The following is a 22,897-nucleotide window of genomic DNA, read 5'->3' on the forward strand; positions in this document are numbered from 1 at the left end:
TAGCGTTTCTTAGATACAAAGTTATTAATAGTTTTTTTTTTATAATCAATAACTCCTAATAAGTCTTTCTTAATTGACAATATAGCTAATCCATTGAACCTTTCTTGAGACATTGTTAATCTTAGGTAAGATTTTATCAATTTAATTTTGAAAATTTATTTTCGCTAAAGCGGCGGTAACAAGAGTTATTAATATTATTCCATAAGTAATATATGCATTGGAAAAAGAATCAAAACTTTTTAGTTGGCCGAGTGTATCAATTAAACTGTTATCTTCTAATTGTACCATTTTTCTTAATATTTTTAATTTCGAAAATAAATCTAAACCATCAATATCGAATTGATTATTATGCGTTAGTGATCTTAATTTTTACCGCTAAATAGAAAACTAAAAATATTTTCATATGCTTCGAATTATTCAAATCTATTTTGAAGTAAAAAAAATATCCTTGTCTACTATGTATAAAGTAATCAATTTCAAAGGACTCTTCGAAATATTTTGAGATTTTATTATCAACATTCTCATCAAATTGTTACTTTCTATATATCATACGTTTCTTACGAAATTCGGGTTCGATATTCATTTCAAGTGCAGTTTTCGTGGCAGAAATCATAGCAGCTGCAAATCCTTCTTCTCTATACTTGTTAAAGAAAGAAATCAAACTTTTTAACTTCACAAAACCTTTTTTAAACTTATACATAACCTATTAGATATAATAAAAAATGGACCTCCCACAAATGTGGGGCCTAAAGCAATTGCTTTACTTGCTTTATGGAAGGGTTTTCCGATCAAAGTAGTGAATAAGACCCCACTGGTCTCCAGAATACCCGCTGTCTAAAGCATCCGTTGACACATATCCAGAAAATCCTGAGCATCCTCTGACTCAGTACCGTTAAATGGTGGAGGTCGAAGCCTCTCAAATCTCTCAAGTCTCCTCTGCTCATCATCTGCCATAACAGGAATTACCGGGGCCTGAGCAGCTGCAACCGGCTAGGCTGGTAGTGCCCCCGGTATCTGAAGTCCCTGTACTACCTGGTCTGGAGTACGGGCAACGGGGGTATGAGTACCTCCCCCAGCCTAAGAAGTGGCAGGTGCGGCCTGGGCCGAAACCACCTGAGCAAGACCAGTGCAGGCTACCAATATCTAGGCCAAAGTCTCCTGAATGCCTGTAATCTCAATGGGCACAGCTGGTGCCTGAGCTGATTCTGTCGGATCAACTATATCTGGAATCTGCTCATGTGCTGGAACAACTGGTGGTACTACAGGTGCTATTCCAACTGGGGTACGAGCTACACCTCGACCTCTACCTCGGTCCCGGCCTCTACCACGGCCCCGACCTCTCGCGGCCCTAACTGGTGGCACTGGTGGCTGATCGTCTGATCCGGTAGTACGTGTCCTCACCATTTGTGAGAGAATAGAATAACAGAAATTTAGTTTCCAGAATCAACAAATTCGCACGATAAAATACAAGCAAGTGAAATTTTCCTAAGGTTCTGCAGCCTCCGTACAGACGTCTCCGTACGATAAGTACAGACGTCTCCGTACCGATCCGCAAGACTCTACTACACCTGCTCATGACTCATGAGACCTAAGTAACCTGGCTCTGATACCAACTTCTCACGACCCAAAATCTCACCCGTCGTGATGGCGCCTATCTCAATACTAGGCAAGTCAAAAATCTCAACAAACCACAATTTCTCTCAAGATTGAAAATATAATATTTAAATACAATACAAACACTTCCCAAAACCTGGTGTCACTAAGTACATGAGCATCTAATATGAATACAAGTCTAGAAAATACTCATACTATAATAGTCTGAGACCAAATACGGTAAACAAAGAGATAGAGAAGGAGAGACAAGGTCTGCGGAACACGACAGCTACCTCAAAATCTCCTGAAATCAACACCCGTTATGTCCGAGAATACCTGGATCTGCACACGAAGTGCAGGGTGTAGTATGAGTACAACCAACTCAGCAAGTAACAATAATAAATAAGGAACTGAAAATAGTAACAAGCTACACGATTATGGTTCATTTCCAGTAATCCCAACAAATAATAGACATGCTATCAAATCTGGCAGTTTAATGTCAAATCAATTAATTTTTATACAGTTCATGTTCATGTAATCCGTATATCAACAATCTTTCAGAAATTTCGCAACAATGACAGATAGCAACTAAGTGCAACAACAAATGAAAATCAAGTACAACCTCTCAGGACAAAAATCACTCACTGGGCTCCCAGCCCTCGTCACTCCTTGAGCTCTCAGCCCTCATCACTCACTTAATGGGTACCCGCGCTCACTGGGGGTGTACAGACTCCGAAGGGGCTCCTACAGCCCAAGCGCTATAATCTGCACGGATAACTCATGTGCCATAATATAAATATTTGGATCCGCACGGCCAACTCACGTGCTATAGTATAATATAAGGATCCGCATGGCCAACTCACGTGCTATAGTATAATATAAGGATCTGCACGGCCAACTCACGTGCTATAGCATCAATATCTCACAATCAGGCCCTCGGCCTCACTCAGTCATAAATCTCTCTAGTCTCTCGGGCTCTCAATAATCATGAAATCAGCCCAAACAATAATGATATGATGTATCAATAATAATAACAGAGACTGAGATAAAATGTGCAAGTAAAAACTGATATTGAGTACATATAGCATTTAGCAGGCAATTCAATAAGTACGCGTCCTCTGTGGCATGTGGGTCCCAACAGTATTATCACATAGCCTAAGCATGATTTCTAACATGATTTACAGTCAAATTTTATCAACACATAGAGAGCATATAGCTAACAACAAATTATTCAACTTTATAATTTTACGGGACGGACCAAGTCACAATCCCCTAGGTGCACGCCCACACACCCGTCACCTAGCATGTGCGTCACCTCCAAAATAATCACTTGATACCAAAATTTGGGGTTTAATACCCTCAGGACCAGATTTAAAACTGTTACTTACTTCAAGCCGTGAAATTCTTATTCCACAATTTCCTTTCCTCGTGAATTGGTCTCCAAACACCTCAAATCTAGTCATAAATAATTTATTTCAGTCAATAAAATTCATTGGAATTAATTCCATAAGAAAATAATAATTTTCCATAAAAATCCGAAAATTAGCTCAAAAATCGCCCGTGGGGACCACGTCTCGGAACTCGATAAAAGTTACAAAATCCGGAAGCCCATTCAACCACGAGTCTAACCATGTCAATTTTACCAAAATTCTACCCCAATTCGACCCTCAAATCTTCAATTTAAACCAAGAGGGTTTTCAAATTTTTCCAACTCAATTCACCAATTAAATGATAAAAACAGCCATGGATTCGGGTAATTTAACCAATATTGAGTTAAGAACACTTACTTCGTTGTTTTCTCTAAAAATCACCAAAAATTGCCTTAAATCCGAACTCCAAATCGTCAAAAATTAAAAATGGGACCACTGCCCAGACATTTGCTCTACGCGATCGCGAACATCCCAACGCGATCGCGAAGAACAATTTCCATCGCCCAGATTTTACTCTACGCGATCGCGGACTTTCCCACACGATCGTGATGCACAACATCACATACATACGCGATCGCGGACTAGTCCACACGATCACAAAGCACAAAACGCGTGACTTCTACTCCGCTCCACTTACTCTACGCGACTGCGACCTTCGTCACGCGTTCGCGAGTCATAAAATTCCAGAGCTACGCGATCGCATCCCACTTCACGCGATCGCGAAGCACAAATGCCACTGCCTCACATTAACCTACGCGATCATAGATATCCCCACGCGATCGCGTAGAACAAAAAAAAAACCACTGACCAAATAAGCCTACGCGATCGCAAACGCATTCACGCGATCGCGTAGAAGGAAAACATTATAAGATATCAGAAAATTCCAGCAGCTATTCAAGTCCAAATTTTTTATCCGTTAACCATTCAAAATTTACCCGAGCCCCTCGGGACCTCAACCAAATATACCAACAAGTCCTAAAATATCATACGGACTTAGTCGAACCCTCAAATCACCTCAAACAATGCTAAAATCATGAATTACACCCCAATTCAAGCCTAATGGACTTTGAAAATTCTAATTTTTACAAACGACTCCGAAACCTATCAAATCACGTCCGATTGACCTCAAATTTTGCACACAAGTCATAAATAACATAAACAGAGGTATTTCAATTTTCAAAATCGGATTCCGACCCCGATATCAAAAAGTCAACCCCCCGGTCAAATTTTTCAAAAATTAAACTTTCGGCATTTCAAGCCTAATTCCTCTACGGACTTTCAAATAATATTTCGGACACGCTCCTAAGCCCAAAATCATCATACAGAGCTATTGGAATTATCAAAATTTAAATCCGAGCTTGTTTACATATAGGTCAATATCTGCTCCATTTTTCTAACTTAAATTTTCAATTATGAGATTAAGTGTCTCATTTCACTCCGAGTTTCTTTCGGACCCGAACCAACTAACCCGATAAGTCATAGATCAATTGAAAGACATAAATTTAGCAGTAAATGGGGGAACATGGTTATAATATTCAAAACGACCGGCCGGATCGTTACAGTGTAACACCCAACGTATTCATAATATTTCATTGCTTTAGGATTAAAGTGTAGACAATACAAATAATTGAAAATATACTACTTCGATAGGAGTTTAAATGCCCACAAATGCCCAACATGCACCTATAAAGAGAAAAACTCATAATTGTATATGCCACAATTAGAGAAAAGAAAAAGCTAAGCCTCTCTAAAATAACAAATGAAGAAAATTCTATTAGACTAATACAATTACTTACAACATTTTCTTATATATTGCTAGATATCAACTTGCCGAAATTCACGACAAATTGAAAATAGATCTCATAATGGTTAGTGTAACACCCAACGTATTTGTAATATTTCATGGCTTTAGGGTTCAAGTACAGACAGTACAAACAATTAAAAATATACTGCTTCGATAAGAGTTTAAATGCCCAACATGCACCTATTAAGAGGAAAACTCATAATTGGATACAAATAATATCAGAGATACAAATACTACATATATTTCTGCTAGTAACATCTACAATAATGCCTTGAAATATAAAATGCACAATATATAAGAGATGAATACATGTTCAACTTGGTGCGGTGAATCTTCGACAAAAAATCCTTGTGAACGCTATTCCAATTCGTAAACCACCTTCTGTTGTGTGGATGTGGAAACGCTTAATTTTATATTCATTTGGTTTTAGTTTTCTTCTTCTTGAATGCTAGTTGTGCTTATAGAAGATGTGTTAGTAAGTTGTAGTGATTTTTGAATTTTTTCCTTCTCTCTTTAATGTTTCATTCCCCTTCTTTCTCCCACATCTTCAGTTTTATCCACAAAGATTGTAATGGTTGAAAGTGATTAGTTGTATTTTGAATATGTCATTTGTGGTAAAGTAGAAGAAACTTCAAGTGACCTTACTCTCGAAGAAACTTTATTCTGCTTACACTTGTTTGAGTTATCTTTATGTCAAAAGCTATACGTGGAGTGAAAATAACAACTACATAAAGGATATTTGGCCAAAATTCTTTTCTTTATTTTGCATTATTTTTTGTTATGCAGATTTTTTTTACACTTTTGGTTTTTCGCTGAATTTTGTGTCAATCAATGTCCTTAATCCTCGAAAGATGGTGATAGTGAAAGCTTAATGCTATATAGGATTATCCCTACTTCTGTATTTTCATCCTTTGAAAGCGATTGCCTTGGTACTATACTACTATGTACCAAATGCAGATCAAGTTATGCACTAAACTTAAGTAGTAACAATGTAGTTTTTATTATAAATATATTATATTATAGATATTTATTTAGTACTCCGTTGTAAATAAGCTTCCTGAAGAAGCAAAATATGTTTATCTATTTAGTACTCCATTGGAAATAAGCCTCCTGAAGAAGCTTATCCTTTCGGTACTCCGTTATGGATAAATATTACTCATGGTATAAGATTATCTATATTTGGCACAACAGCTTAGAGTAGCAGCTTACACAACAGCTTGCAGTAGCAGCTTACACAACAACTTCCTTTCTTCTATAAATAGAGGAGAATTCAGTTCATTATGTACATAAGTTTGAAGTTTGTCTAATATATCAGTTTCTCTCTATACTTATCTTTACTTTACTGTTTTTATTTTATAACACGTTATCAGCACGAGACTCTGCCATCTCGAGAAAATACTTTGAAAGTATCAGAGGTACGAACTTTCTTTTTCTAAATAATGTCAAATCTTTCTAAACTTGAGTTTGTAGCCCTGGATATATCGGGCAAAAATTACATGTCTTGGGTGCTTGATGCCGAAATTCATCTTGATACGATGGGTCTGGCAGACACCATCAAAGATAAAAATCAGGCATTAAACCAAGACCGTGCCAAAGCAATGATATTCCTATGCCATCACCTTGATGATGGCCTGAAAATAGAATATCTTACTGTTAAAGATCCAGTCATATTGTGGAATAATTTGAAAGATAGATATGACCACCTGAAGATGGTCGTTCTTCCACATGCACGTTATGATTGGACTCATCTAAGACTACAAGATTTTAAATCTATCAATGAGTATAATTCTGCTATGTTCAGAATTATTTTCCAATTGAAATTATATGGTGATAATATTACTGATCATGATATGTTGGAGAAAACTTTCACCACTTTTCATGCCTCGAATATGCTCATGCAGCAACAATATTGAGAGATGGGATTTAAAAAGTATTCTGAACTTATCTCACATCTTCTTGTAGCCGAACAACATAATGGGCTATTAATGAAAAACTATGAAAGCCGACCTACTGGTTCTTGTCCATTCCCTGAAGTGAATAAAACGAACTTTCACCAAGCTAAGCGTGGAAGAGGACGTGGCCCCAGTCGTGGTCATGGCCGTGGTCGGGGAGAAAACTCTAATCGTGGTAATAACAATGCACCAAAGATCCCTCCTCACCACCAGCAGTGGAAAAGGAAGGAACATAAGCATGAAGCGGTGCAAGCAGCAAAGCCAGAAAATGCATGCTATAGATGTGGAGGAAAAGGGCACTGGTCACGCACATGTCGTACGCCAAAGCACCTGGTTGAGCTGTATCAAGCCTCCCTGAAGAAGACAGAGAAAAATGTTGAAGCAAATTTTATTTCTGAAGATAATTTAGACTTCATGCATTTAGATGTAGCTGATTACTTTGCACTCCCCGAAGGAGAAACAAGTCATGTGATCGGTAGTGAATTTGTAAAAATGTAAATATTTTAATTTTTGTTGTTTGCAGTAGATAGTATGGTTATGTAATTGTTGTACATAAATAAAAGTTATGCTTTGAAAATGATGTTTACTATCATATTTATTTTGTTTATGTCATTTTGAAGAATATGGATAATCCTCAAATTATGTTTGGATCAAAGACCAATCATGAAAATATTTGTGTAATTGATAGTAGAACAACCCATGCCATATTCAAAGATCAGAAATACTTTTCTTATTTGTATAAAGAAAAAGCAAATATTTCAACAATTTCTGGTAATATAAGTTTGATTGAAGGCTCCGAAAGAGCTACTGTATTTCTGTCTAAGGGAACAAAACTTATTATCGATAATGCATTGTTCTCCTCCAAGTCCCGAAGAAACTTGTTGAGTTTTATAGATATCCGCCGAAATAGGTATCATGCTGAGACAATAGATGAAATGAACGTGGAATATCCTTGTATTACAAAGAATATTTTTGGCCATAAATGCATTGTAGAAAAGTTACCAACTTTATCTCCTGGCTTATACTATTCAAAGATTAGTACAGTTGAAGCACACTCTATCGTAAACCAGAAGTTTACTTATTCAAATACTTTTGTGCTTTGGCATGGCCGTTTGGGCCATCCTGGATCAATAATGATAAGACGAATTACTGAAAATTCGAGCGGGCATCCATTAAAGAACCTGAAGATTCTTACAAATGATGAATTTTTTTGTGATGCTTGTTATCAAGGCAAAATGATCACTAGACCATCACCAATGAAGGTTGGCATTGAGTCCCCTGCCTTTTTAGAACGTATACATGGGGATATATGTGGACCTATTCACCCACCAAATGGGTTGTTTAGATATTTTATGGTCCTAATAGATGCATCTTCAAGATGGTCTCATGTGTACCTACTATCATCTCACAACCTGGCGTTTGCAAAGCTATTAGCCCAAATAATTCGATTAAGGACACAATTCCCAGATTATCTTATAAAGGCTATTCACCTTGATAATGCTGGAGAATTCTCATCTCAAGCTTTTGATGATTACTGTCTATCAGTTGGGATAAAAATTGAACATCCTGTAGCTTATGTTCATACACAAAATGGACTTGCAGAGTCATTTATTAAACACCTGCAATTGATAGCAAGACCACTACTTATGAAAACAAAATTGCCCACTAATGTTTGAGTCCATGCTATCTTGCATGCATCATCACTTATCCGTCTCGGACCGACATATTATAATAAATATTCTCCGTCACAATTAGTTTTTGGTCATGAACCAGTTATTGCCCATCTACGAATTTTTGGATGTGCTGTATATGTGCCAGTAACACCACCACAGCGCAGTAAGATGGGCCCACAAAGAAGGTTAGGAATATATGTCGGGTTTGAATCATACTCTATTATTCGCTATCTTGAACCATTGACGGGAGATTTATTTATTGCTCGATTTGCAGATTGACGGTTTAATGAAATAAATTTCCCACAATTAGGGGGAGAGATAAAGGAAATCAAAAGAGAAATTGTGTGGAAAGTTTTATCGTTATCTCATTTTGATCCACATACCCCTATATGTAATCAGGAGGTCTAGAAGATCATCCATTTACAAATATAGCAAATCAAATGCCAGACGCATTTACTGATTTGAATTGGATAACTAAGTCACATATCCCTGAAGAGAATGTGCCTACCCGAATTGATGTCCCAGCAGGACCATCTACTAGCATGAGAGCTAGTGAACCTAAAGCACGCCTGAAGCGTGGTAGGCCTTTGGGTTCTAAAGGATCGAAATCCTCGAAAAATAAAATCGACAAATGATAACGATACTATGAAGGGATCTCCTGAAAAGACCCAAGATCTGATTAGTTCTGAGATTCCTGAAGAAATCACTGAACCCGAGACCCAATATTTGATTAGTTCTGAGATTCCTTAAGAAATCACTGAACCCGAGACTCAAGTGAGCAAGGAACTTTTAATAAGTTCTACTGGTGATGGGATTAATTTAAATCGATATGAAATAGTGGTGGATAATATTTTTGCATATAATATTTCACTTAACATTATGCAAGATAGTGAGAATCTTGAACCCCGATCTGTCAAAGAATGTCGACAAAGATCTGATTGGCCAAAATGACAAGAGTCAATTCAATCGGAATTGAAGTCACTTGCTAAAAGAGAGGTCTTTGGACCAGTAGTCCAAACACCTGCTGGTATAAAGCCAGATGGTCATAAATGGATTTTTGTGCGAAAAAAGGAATGATAAAAATGAAGTTGAAAGATACAAGGCTCGCCTTGTTGCACAAGGATTCTCATAACGACCTGGAGTCGATTATAAAGAAACATATTCACCAGTTATGGATGCCATAACATTTCGATATCTCATCAGTTTAGCCTTACGTTAAAGGCTTGAAATACATATAATGGATGTGGTTACAACTTATCTGTACGGGTCACTTGATAATGAAATTTACATGAAAATCCCTAAAGGATTTAAAATGCCTGAAACATATTCAAAATCTCGGAAAATGTACTCAAGCAGATTACAAAGATCTTTGTACGGTTTAAAGCAATCTAGGCGCATGTGGTATAATCGCCTCAGTGAATATTTGTTGAAAGAGGATTACATAAATGATATTATTTGTCCATATATTTTTATAAAGAAAATGGCTTCGGAATTTGTTATACTTGCTGTTTATGTTGATGACATAAATCTTGTTGAAACTTCAGAAGAGCTCCAAAAGGTAATTGAATATCTTAAAAAAGAATTTGTGATGAAAGATCCTGGAAAGACAAAACTTTGTCTTGGTCTGCAAATTGAACATTTAGCAGACGGGATCTTTATCCATCAATCTGCCTATACAGAAAGGGTCTTAAAACGCTTTTACATGGACAAAGCGCACCCATTGAGTACACCAATAGTTGTTCGATCACTTGAAGTGAATAAAGATTTGTTCCGACCTCCAGAAGAGGATGAGGAACTTCTTGGTCCCGAAGTACCCTATCTCAGTGCAATTGGTGCACTAATGTATCTTGCTAATGCTACAAGGTCTGACATAACATTTTTTGTTAATTTACTAGTAAGATATAGTTCTTCTCCAACACGGAGACATTGGAACGAGATTAAGCATATATTGCGATATTTAAAGGGAACTCTTGATATGAGTTTGTTTTATGCTAACAAAATAGTGCAGATCTTGTTGGTTATGCAGATGCAGGTTTTTTATCTGATCCCCATAAAGCTAGATCTCAAACCGGGTACGTTTTTACATGTGGAGGTACTATCATATCATGGCGCTCCACAAAGCAATCTATTGTTGCTACTTCTTCAAATCATGCTGAAATAATAGCTATTCATAAAGCAAGTAGGGAATGCGTATAGTTGAGATCAATAATTCATTTTATTCGAGAAAAATATGGTTTGGAATGTGAGAAAAGACCCACAATTTTATACGAAGACAATGCTGCATGCATAGCCCAATTGAAGGGAGAATTTATAAAAGGAGATAGAACGAAATACATTTCACCAAAATTATTCTACACACACGATCTTCAAAAAAATGGTGACATTGATGTGCAACAAATCCGTTCAAGTGACAATCCGGCAGATTTATTCACTTAATCTTTACCAACTTCAACTTTTGAGAAGATGGTATACAAGATTGGAATGCAGAGACTTAAATATTTAAAACAAGGTTTTCATCAGGTGGAGTAAAATACGCGATGTACTCTGTTTTCCTTACTAAGATTTTTTCCCACAAGGTTTTTCTTATAAGGTTTTTAATGAGGCAGCTAGCAATGCATATTACTAAATATGTGTACTCTTTTTCTTTCACTAGGATTTTTTCCCACATGATTTTTTTCTAGTAATGTTTTAATGAGGCACATTATCTTTTAATGAATATCAAAGGGGGAGTGTTATAAATATATTATATTATGAATGTTTATTTAGTACTCCGTTGTAAATAAGCTTCCTGAAGAAGCTTATACATATGAGACCCCGCCGTAAATATATTTATCTATTTAGTACTCCATTGGAAATAAGCCACCTGAAGAAGCTTATCCTTTCGGTACTCCGTTATGGATAAATATTATCCATGGTAGAAGATTATCTTTATCTGGCACATAAGCTTGCAGTAGTAGCTTACAAAGCAGCTTGCAGTAACAGCTTACACAACAACTTGCAGTAGTAGCTTATACAGCAACTTGCAGTAGCAGCTTACACAACAGTTTCCTTTCTTCTATAAATAGAAGAGAATTAAGTTCATTATGTACATAAGTTTGAAGTTTGAATAATATATCAGTTTCTCTCTATACTTGTCTTTACTTTACTATTTTTATTTTATAACAGTTTTCTTTTTGATTAAAAAATTTGTATAGAAAAGGAGGGTGAATTTGCAGTTTAGTTAAACTTTAAGGAAGCTATTTGTAATGTTTTCAAAGTAGATGGGTGGAAGATGTAATTTACCAAAATACATATATATCAAAACAATGAAACAAAAAACCTTAAACCCTACTGTGTTGAGTGCTGGCTTAGCTGATGTGCAGCTAGGGTTTATTATTATTGTGGAGAAAATTGATTTGCTGTTTGCTACAATCGTAGAGAAAAATGGGAAATTCTCGAGCTCAAGTAAACAAGGCTCATAAAACTCGTTTTGCTTCCAAATCCTCTCGTAATGTTCACAAAATTTCTTCAAAAGGTACAGTTTTGTTCTCTCTCAGTTGTGTTAACTTTGCTTAATTTATGTATTAATTAATAATTTGGTTACGTCAGATAAGAGCAAAATTGCGAAACCTGATCGCAATCTCATCAAGGGAGCCCGGGCAGCTCGGCTTCAGCGTAATAAAATGGTAAGCTTTTACTGTTCATAAAAATTATTGCTTTTACTGTCAATTTTTTTTATTACTTTATGGGTTATTGTGTTAGTTTTATATGCAAAAATGCAATTTTGTAGATGAGGGAGCAGAAAAGAGCTGCCCTTTTACAGGAGAAAAGAGCTTCATCTGGATCAAATAGTCCTCCCCGAGTTATTGTAAGTATTCTTCTTTTTTTTTTTTCCGATTTAGTTAAGTCAAAAAGATTTAATCAACAAACACCAATTGGTGTCAAAACAGTTATTGTAATAAATTTAGCTGGTGAGACATGGTCAGCTGAAGTGGAGGAGAAGGAAGATATATGTTATCAGTGTTTTCTAACATTTTTATGTGACAGGTTCTGTTTGGTCTATCTGAATCAGTTGATCTTAGTGCGCTTGAACAAGATCTTCTGAAGCTACTGTCTGCAGATGGAAATGGTGTTCTGTTTCCGGCAGTTGCTTCCTCGGAATATAAGTTGAGAGCAACGGTAGGAAGTGCATCCCTTTATCTATTAATAGTTGTTAAGTGATACGCAGAAGAAGAATATTTGCTTTTTTGAATTGGTCGCAGGTTCTAATTTAGCCAAGTATCATATTATGAGCAAACAGATGCAAAGCATAGTTATGTAAGTATAACTAATAAATCAATTACTGTCCTCAATCCAAACTAAATCCTCTTTAACCGTTCACTCTATTCGGGTTTATACAGCAAGATAGGGGAGTAATATACGAGATATAAGCTTTAGCGGTACATTATAGGATAGAAGGAGCTTCAACTACACTTAAGAATATGAATAAGAGGAGGCTAGGGCTCAGGCATGTGTATTCCATACCAAAATGCTAGAAAAACAATCATAATTACTTTTATGAATTTTCATATCGCTATTCTTTTCGTGTCAAATCTGATGCCAGAAGCAGCATACTATAAATTGTTCGTCGGTTATTGATAGTTAAGTAGTTTTCTACTTTTCTTTGCTTTGGCTTGTTTCTCCTTCACAGAGAGGTCTGAAGAAATCCTAACAGTAAGTTATTTTGTCTAGGTCTTAAAAGCACCTCATGGTGATGTCTTGACATGTATGGAGATGGCCAAGGTACAATATATGCTCAGAACTATTTCCAGGTTATGATTGCTCTTAGGTTCTTTCAAGGATGTTCAACTTAGAAACCGTGGCATTTGCAGGTTGCTGATTTAATTGCTTTTGTCACATCTGCAAGTTCCTCTAATGAAGAAGATTGTCATATAGATGCATTTGGATCTCACTGCCTTTCGGTCTTTAGAGCCCTTGGTCTTCCTAGTACTGCAGTGCTGATTCGTGTAAGGATAAAGATACTTTCCTGAAAGGAAGAGATTCCTTTTGTCATTTTCTTGGGAATGCTTTGGTAAATATTTTAGACTTGAGTAAGTTTTCTTCTGTGCTATAGGATCTGCCCAGTGAGTTAAAAAAGAAAAATGATTCAAAGAAGGCATGTGCATCTAGCCTGGCTTCTGAATTTCCAGAGGACTGCAAGTTTTATCCAGCAGATACAAAGGATGAGTTGCATAAGGTAATGATTTGGAGATTGTCTTTTATTGTTTACAGTTTTTTTTTGCTATGACGTCTTCTGGCATATTTCTGTACTAGTCTAGTTAACCTATGAAATCATTGTTTTTTGGGTTGTGCTTTGTAGTTCTTATGGCTTTTTAAGGAGCAAAGGCTCTCAGTACCTCATTGGCGTAATCAACGGCCATATCTAATGGCTCAAAAGGTATGGACCTTCGGGTTTTCCACTTTCTTGATATATTTATCTCTTCTTTGAGGCCCTGTTTGATAATTTGTTTTTAGCTTTTTTAGTTGAAATCTTTTCAGCCAGAAAAAAGGAGCAAAAGCTATCTCTTTGTAATTTTGCATCTTCTTGATGCCTTGCAATGAAGAATCTTATTTCATCAAAAAAAAAAGGGAGCAAAAGCAATCATTCTCCTAACATAATACATTGTTACATCAGACTTGAATTTAGTCGTTAGATTATGTATGTTGACCTTGCATGAATTTTCTCTGATATTGTTTGACAGTGAATGCTTCAATAGAGTGGAGTGGATATATGGGATCCATATAGTTTACACAAACTAATTTGAGATTGCAGAGTAGCTAATTGATTGATTGATGTTTGTTGATTTCTTATCGGGTTCAACAATTCAGCACCTGCTTTCCTAAATTTCAGATAATGTGTATGCTGTCTCTCCAAATACATTTCTAGAGAGCATGACCGTGATGGCTTGCCCCTTTTTTACCATTTTGTGGAACTTTAGTTGTCTCAATGATTTTTATGGAAGTGATGTATTTCATATAGGTTCATTCATTGTTAACAGTTAGGCAGACATTTGTTGACAGTCAGCATAATTCAATTTAACTATGATGAATCCTCTGAATGGGCCTAAATAAACCGGAATAGACACAGTTCATATAGCCGATTCTAACTTGTTTGGGATTGAAGTTGATTGATTGTAAGGCAGACATTTCTTCATTCCTAGACTGACTACCCAAAAACTAAAATGTATAGACCATTTTGATCTATTCAACTTTAATATCAATGCAGGCGACTTTTAATTGACTTTGTTCTGAACTATGGTTTTGGTCTTTGTACTTCTTTTTGCAGATACGGTTAGTTTAGGATTCAGGATTAATTTCTTTCTTGGGGTCATGTTGTGTTTCAGGTCGACATATTAGCTGATAATTCCATTTCAGGAAAATGTACACTCCTCCTCTCTGGTTATATTCGTGCTCGTAGCCTGTCTGTGAATCAGCTGGTAATTGTTTTGCTTCAGCATATAACTTTGAAATGTTAAAGATACCCCTGACATTAAATACTCCCGGATCAGGTTCACATAACAGGTGCTGGAGATTTTCAGTTATCCAAGATTGAAGTTCTCAAGGATCCATGTCCCCTGAACGTGAGAAAAGGGGACTTAATGGATTCTGATGATATGAATGAGACACAGGTGAACTTTTATTTTGCTTACATAAACAGAATTTTTTTGTGGTATTTAAAAAGTTAGTATCTGATAAGATAAGATTGAACTGTAAAATAGTGATTTCCTATTAATTCTACTCATTCATGCTTGAATTTCTCTGGATTCATTTCTTGTCTCACCATTCTTCTCTTTCTCTGGACCTAGAGGCAACATTTTGGCAGACACCAAAGTACAATTACTACTCCTCTTTGTATAAGGCATTTTACTGACGAAGTTCAATATTCCAAAGTTGTATATAGAGACGAGGCAAATTACAAATTGAAGTATTTAGAGGTTCAAATCCTCAATTATTTTTTACCTTATAAAAAAAAAATAAAAACCCTTGTACTAAAATAATGGGCCTATGGCATTGTAGCTATATGCTTCTAGTGCAGCTGACATCTTTCCTCACCTTTTCTGGATGATGTATTCTCATAACCTCCAACCCCTCTCCTTTATCGGTGTAACATGATATGCAAACATCTATTCTCCTCCTGCGCCTGCTGTAGTAAGTTTCGTGGTTCATTGAGCAGAATACTTTGGTTTCCATCTCTCCTCATCCCAGCTACTTCTTCCAATGTATTACAGGTCGTCAGTTGCTTGATTCCTGACCCTATGAAGCAAGAGCCTTTACTTGTTGAGAATGTCCCTGATCCATTGGCTGGAGAGCAGGTATAACTCTATTCTTTGTACGGTTTTATTGTTCAGACTATGAAAGCAGGAGTGGTCAAAGTCCATACATGAAATGCATGTGTCTTATCATTCTACCTTGTGCATTTCTTTGTAACCACTGGGTTTTCAGTTCATGATGTAATGCATGAGTCTCATCATTGTACCTACTTGTGCCATTCTTCTGTAACCATTTGTAATGTGTTCAAGTATTTGATGTCTATGTTGGTCTTAATCAGACATGGCCTACTGAAGCAGAAATGGCTGAAGCAGAAAGAAATCACGAGGAAAGAAAGCTGAAAAGGAAAACTCTTCCTAAGGGCACTTCTGAATACCAGGTTCATTTTCTGTCAATAGTTGCCCAAACATGTATTCTTTATTGTAATCTAGGTGTATTGGTTTATACCAGAAATAATTAGTTGACTTGCAGGCTGCTTGGATTGTAGAAGATTCAGATGCTGATGTTTCTGAGAGCGAGAATGAAGAAGATGATGGTATGGTCTTGGACGAAGGGGAGAATGCCTTTAATAGCCAAGGGCGTATGGATGAATTTGAGCTCGATGATGACCAGGCTTCTCTATCACTCGAGTCAGATGAAGAAACTGAGACTCATTCTATGATGATGGTGGGTATACCTATGAGCATAGACATGACTATTATTTTTCCATTTTTGGCCTTGTAGCATATAAGTAAAGCTGATAGAGTAATCGGGATGATCGAAAAAGGGAAAGGAAAATGCAAGTTGTTAACTACTTATCTCATGAAGAAACCGAATTGAAAAGAAGATAATGGTGGTAATTTCCATGAATCAAATATATGATACTTTTAATTCTTGGCGATCAAGCCTACCATTTTAGCTTGGAAGGGATAAACAGCCTCAAGGTCTTTCTGTAGTAGCTTTTTAGGGGACAACAAAAAATATGTAGAATTTACACAACAAAATGTGGAATCAATCTTTACAATAGATGATACTTGTTGTAAATGAAGGTGTTTTAAGGTGATGGACATACACGTCAGGTGTATGGTGTTGAAATATTAACTTCAATTATTTTTTGGTCCACTGTGTTTATTTACCTTTTCATTGTTAACTGCGGCTGTAGCTGATTTTGACCGCTGACTGTTTGGCTTATGAATACATAAAGCATTTGAACTCTTTGAGCAATATTAATATACATATGTGGTTTGCAGAGGGATGTATAACAAAGTATAGTAAAGCCTGATATTCTCCCACTGTGGGTTTAATACTTTAATCACATATATCCCGTATGGTCCCCATCATGTCACCAGTTACTAGGGTTTGATTATGCTATTTTCAGAATAACCATCACAGTATATCCTATTTCTGTTGCCAGATACAGCATGTTTCAGATAGTATTTTGCCTAATATGTGGAATTATATTCTCGTGCATGTGAAGCTGTTTGATGCATCTCTTATGCAAAAGGGAGCAAAATGTTTTAGGTGCCCTGGCCAATTCTTGCTCAGAAAGTAATTGCTGTTAGTTTTTCCTTTCTGAAGTAAGGTTGTGCAGCCCAATGGCCTCTTGGGGAAACATCCGACCTCAGGAGAGAGTGCCCCCTTGTAAACTAAAAGCTTTGTTAAAATCTCATGGGTGCTTGTAAACTAAATGATATTTAGTGCAATTTAGAACCAATATTTCAAAAATCATTCTTTCAGACCTTTACCAATCAAAAAAGAGAAATCTTCTTTTGAATGTATTATTTTCCCCAAGTGTGTTTTGTAAGTTGGATGCTGAACTTATGTATTGTGTAGGATGGTGATAACCTGACCAAGGAACAAATAGAAGACGAGATAAGAAAAATTAAAGAAGCACATGCTGAGGATGAAGGTACTTATTTCAATTTCCACCGCTTAGCAGCTTCCTACGTTTTTGTTATTTCGGGGAACTTTCTTTTGATCTAATTTTCGTTTTGCCTACAGAATTCCCCGATGAAGTGGATACACCATTGGATGTTCCTGCTAGGAAGCGTTTTGCCAAGTACAGAGGCCTCAAGTCTTTCAGAACTTCCTCCTGGGATCCCAAAGTACCTTCTTCTGTTAATTGAAAAATTTGTGTCTAGAAAAATCTCTGGACGTGATCTAATTGCATTAAAAATCTTGGATGGGATTTGCAGGAATCTCTACCTCAAGAGTATGCTAGAATATTTGCATTTGACAATTTTAGTAGGACGCAGAAGCATGTACTGTCTAGAGCCCGAGAGATGGAACAGAACATTGATGAATGTATACCAGCTGGTTCATATGCAAGGCTCCATATCCGGGAAGTTCCAATTGGCGTGGCAAACAAGTTAAATATTGTAACGAAGACAATGCCTGTGACCCTGTGTGGTCTGATGCAGCATGAGTCTAAAATTTCTGTCCTCCACTTCAGGTACATCATCTTGTTATATGCTTTTATAACATTTTTTCCTTATTTTCTTTCCCTAGTGATTTTGTTTGTAATTGTTTAAGGACTTAAGTAACTTTCTGTTTGCAGCTTGAAAAAGCATGACAGTTACACTGCTCCAATAAAAGCTAAAGAAGAAATGATATTCAATCTTGGCTTTCGCCAGTTTGTTGCAAGGTGCTTTTCTTCTGTGTAATAAACTTTGTAACCTTTTGCCAAGTTAAGTTACTAATGTTCACTGACTTCTTTCTCCCCCCTCCCCCAATGATTACAGGCCGATATTTTCTTCAGATAGCTTTAATGCTGACAAGCAAAAAATGGAGAGGTTTCTTCATGCCGGACGTTTTTCAGTAGCTTCAATATATGCTCCTATTTCATTTCCTCCCCTTCCTTTAATTGCCTTGAAGATTAAAGACGACGCAACTTCTGCCACTGTTGCTGCCGTTGGCTCTTTGAGAAGTATTGACCCAGATAGGATTATTCTAAAGAAAATTATTTTAACCGGGTAAGATTCCTTTGACATTTTAAGAGATTCCTTGTTTATGTGGGAGGGGTCTGATTTTTCATTTTTGAGGATGGCTGGAATAATGAAGTGTTGCTAGTTTAGGTTGGTTTGATTGCCCAAGCTTCTCTACGTCTAACACTTGCTAGAGTTGGGATTATAAATTCTGTTTTAGGTTTATCACGGTTCGATTTTTGCTCTGCGTTCGTTTATTTACACTGGAATAGATGGTTTAGATGTTTATTTCTGGAACTTTCTTTCTGAACAACTTAGATTTCTGTTTTTCATCTTTCTCCAGGTCAAAATTTGGTTTATATAGGTTGAACCTTCTTAGTGCCATAATATAGAACCATTGTGCTTTTTCACTAGGCATGACATGACATGTAATTTGTCAACCACGAAATTCTTGTTATTTGTTTATGCATACTGAGATCTTGGAAAAGTTAAGTGGAATATCATTCTAGTTATTCATACTTGCATGGTATTGTTCTAAGAATCATTAGCGTCAGGACATCGTATTCTAAGCTGATTCTTCATGATGATATAATTTGCACTGCTTTTATTCTAGAATTTGAGGCTTTTGTTAGTCCAAAAATGATTGTAGAGAGAGCAAGTAGGTGATACTGTTATTAGTTAGCCTTTGTTCACAAGATATGTCATCTATGTTGCAGTTACCCTCAACGAGTATCAAAATTGAAAGCGACTGTAAGATACATGTTTCATAGCCCAGAGGATGTCAGATGGTTCAAGGTATGTAAACAATTGTATTTTCTATCTTCTTATTTGTGAGCTATTCACCTTTAACAAATTATCTGGACTTTTGTAGCCTGTTGAAGTTTGGTCAAAATGTGGTCGCCGTGGTCGCGTTAAGGAACCTGTCGGTACACATGGTATGTCTCTAAAATGTGAACTGAGTTTTTTCATTAAGGGTATATACTGAAACTTTCCACTCTTGTTCTATAACACACACACACACACCCAAAAAAAAAAAGGAAGAAAAAATTCGTCCAGATATCACAATTCGCCACTGTTGTGCAATTTAGTGTGGTGATGTTATTTGTATCAAATAATGCATAAGCTTGTCATTTGCCCCTTGATTATGGGGCCTGTGGCTATTGCAGCATCCTTTCAAAATTAACTGACCATGCCATTTGTGTATAATCGGAGTTTTCTGATTGGCAACTGGCCAAAAGGGGGAAAAAGGCCTATCAGAGGGAAAAAAAGAAAGAGCAAGTATTGCACTTGCTGTGTTGCTTGAATTATAATAATTGGTTCACTAATTGTTGTGCATGTGTATGCTCACAATGTGAATTATTTGAATTTGATAATAAGAAAAAGCTCTGCATGTTCTTTGGGTTCTTCGATCACTCGACCATCAGCTTGTAGGTCAGCAACCCTGATCATTCAGCCCTTCTACTATTTGTGGATGCCCGAACTATTTGACCCTTTCTAGGTGAACAACTTGTTTCTTGCATGCTCTATTAACTGCCACAAGTACAATTATTTTGAGTTTGTTGTAGGATTTATACTATTTCTTTTTGATGTATTTTATCATGAATTTAACTTATATACATTGTGAGAGTAAAGAATGTTTATACTACATTGTATTTTAACATGTTATAACGGAAAGTTAAAACTCATGTTTTCATATCTGCAGGGGCAATGAAGTGTATCTTCAATGGAATCCTCCAGCAGCATGACACTGTATGCATGAGTTTGTTTAAACGCACATACCCCAAGTGGCCAGAAAAGTGGTTCCCAATGACAGATGCTTAAGCAAGTTCAAGAGGTGGCTCTGGTCTATGGTTTCTTCTTAAGTGTGAAGGGGGAGAAATCATATTTGCTGCACATGGGAATGAAGCTCTGGTTCAGAATGGGTTACTTAAGTTTTTTTTTTTGTTGTTGAGGGAAATTTTTACTTTGTTTCTTTTTCTTCCCCCAACGATTTGTCATAAACCAGTTTATAATGTATAATGTAGGGTAGCTCATTTTTTGGTGCCACAAATTCAATCCTGTATCACTTTATCAATTAGTTTCAAATTGCACACCTTAATTTTTTTTGTCCACAACTGTGAATCCTTAACAAGTTTTATACCATGTTTTGATTATGCTACCCTCTGCTGTTTCCTATAATTTTTCTGGAACGAGTAATATGCACTCCAACGAATCTCAAGAATCCGTGGATATTCAATTATTTATTTGCATACTTGAGGTCTAATAGTTAAGGGATTTTTACCTTTCTATACTATATATATATATATATATATATATATATATATATATATATATATATATATATGAAACTTTATTACCTCCCTAATCAAGTTTTAACTTAATTATATGGGCATATACAATTTACCAATCAAATTAGTTTTAAATGAGTATCCCTTTATATTATAAATTGAATAGGGAATCTCCATCCCTACGTTTTGTCTCTCTTTCTCTCTCTCCGTCTCTCTCTCTTTCTCTCCTCTGTTCTTTCCCCAATTTTCTTCCTTCGTTTTTCTCTGCTTTTCATCCTTTTTTTCCAAGGACTTCATCAATGAATTTCAATTGTTACAATATAGAGTTTTAACTTAGCAATTCCCTTTCATGTTGCATAATTGGTGTTCGAATTGAAATTGTCAATTAATAAATTTTGAAGGTATTTGATTCTCCACCATTGACAACCATTAAGAAGCTCCGAAACATTAAATTCGAATTTGGATTTTTAAAAACTATTATTTGTTTGGATTGGGTGTTGTTACAAACAATTAAGAACATTCTTTGAATCTTATATCTCAAACTTGAGGTGTCTGGTGAAGATTAGACTTGATTCTGACTGAATTTCATATTGAAACTCGAAGAAGAAAAAGAAGAAAAAGAAGAAGAGCGCATGTCATATAATAGTTACGAAATTGTATTAAAGTTGTATGCAAATTGAATTTAAATTGTATTATGTTGTAGTTATATATATTTTTATTTGAATGTTGTATGAAAGTTGAAAAATAGTTATATAATGTATGAATCATTGTATGAAATTTGTATTTAAGTTATCATTACTCTTTTTTTACATAAAGTTGTTGATATGTATCAAAATTGTATTAAGAGAGAAAGTTTTGATTGGAATTTCAGAGAGGAAGAAGCACACACCACATACGAAATATATACAAACCAGATACAAAATATACAAAAGACATATTGTATAAAATTTGTATGAAAATTGTACTTAAGTTGTATGATATTGTAGATGTATTTTCCTCCTCTTAGTAGGAGGAAAATATTTTCCAAAAAATTAAAGTTTATTACAAATAAATATCTATAATAAGCGTTAATTGCTAACACAATTGAAATAATAAATGACCTGCTTTCACAAGTAAATTAAACAACACTGATAGTAAAAGAAAACCTTAGACCATGAGTGTATTATCTAATATGTTTACATGATTATGATCAGTGTTCCACTATGATAGAAAATGGTGGTTGGATTTTCAGTTGTGTTTGGTGCCTTGTTTGCATTCATGGTCTAGGGAAGAGGCAGTGCTATATATGAGTTGTTATTTCTTTTACGTTTTTCATTTCTTTTGTGTTCAGTTGTCGATCGGTTTCTTTCCTTGTTCAGTAGTGAATGGGAAAGAGGAGAGGAGAGAAAAAATGAAAAGGAAGTAACTGAATCCCCTAATTTAAGACACTAATAATGGATTGTATATAATTTATAAGTGATTCTTGTTTAGGGCGGGTAGTAATATACAAAACTAGAACAATTTTGATAAATTAAGTTTCAAATATTATATAGGAAGGAAAAAATTAGATTTTTTCAGAAGTTATTAAAATTTAATGGGACATAGAAAAGAGTTAGTAATGTTTGACACCGTTGATCTTATAATATTACTAAGTTTAAGAAAATTAAAATGTATTAGAATGAGATTTTTTCACATAGCCACAAAATTAGAATAATATTTATCTGGTTTAACTAGGACTGAGGACCAAATGTATCAAATGTTTACATACATTAAGGACTATACTTGTCAAAATAGATATACCAAGGATCAAATAAAGCAACCCAAATACATTAAGGACCATGTTGATTATTTTTCGTAAAATATTTACGAGGTACTACAAAATATTTCCCCTGCATAAAAAATTAAAAATAAAATATCAGTTTCACATGGAAAGATCGGTCTCAGTCAGTAGAATTATAGGCCCACATATTACGGTGAAATTAAAAAAT

At 35.7% G+C, this 22,897-nt stretch overlaps 1 protein-coding gene across 1 annotated transcript; it reads left to right on the plus strand.

Annotated features, from left to right (window-relative positions):
- Window positions 1–11,768: 11,768 nt before the first annotated feature.
- Window positions 11,769–20,800, plus strand: LOC104111745 (uncharacterized). Its single transcript, XM_009621504.4, has 21 exons — window positions 11,769–11,966; window positions 12,041–12,117; window positions 12,222–12,299; window positions 12,479–12,610; window positions 13,163–13,213; window positions 13,303–13,437; window positions 13,545–13,667; window positions 13,791–13,868; window positions 14,815–14,907; window positions 14,980–15,099; window positions 15,700–15,783; window positions 16,020–16,118; window positions 16,211–16,405; window positions 17,552–17,627; window positions 17,720–17,823; window positions 17,914–18,170; window positions 18,276–18,362; window positions 18,460–18,690; window positions 19,359–19,437; window positions 19,514–19,577; window positions 20,345–20,800. The coding sequence occupies exons 1-21, from the start codon at window positions 11,876–11,878 to the stop codon at window positions 20,461–20,463; spliced, it is 2,373 nt and encodes a 790-aa protein (XP_009619799.1). The 5' UTR covers window positions 11,769–11,875; the 3' UTR covers window positions 20,464–20,800.
- Window positions 20,801–22,897: the final 2,097 nt, after the last annotated feature.

This window comes from Nicotiana tomentosiformis, chromosome 4 (genome assembly GCF_000390325.3).
Source record: "Nicotiana tomentosiformis chromosome 4, ASM39032v3, whole genome shotgun sequence".
NCBI classification, from domain to species: domain Eukaryota; kingdom Viridiplantae; phylum Streptophyta; class Magnoliopsida; order Solanales; family Solanaceae; genus Nicotiana; species Nicotiana tomentosiformis.

Coding starts and splice junctions, on each gene's coding strand:
- LOC104111745 (XM_009621504.4), top strand. CDS start 11,876: ATGGGAAATTCTCGAGCTCAAGTAAACAAGGCTCATAAAACTCGTTTT. Junction 12,118..12,221: donor GGCTTCAGCGTAATAAAATG/GTAAGCTTTTAC, acceptor GCAATTTTGTAG/ATGAGGGAGCAGAAAAGAGC. Junction 15,784..16,019: donor ATCCATTGGCTGGAGAGCAG/GTATAACTCTAT, acceptor GGTCTTAATCAG/ACATGGCCTACTGAAGCAGA.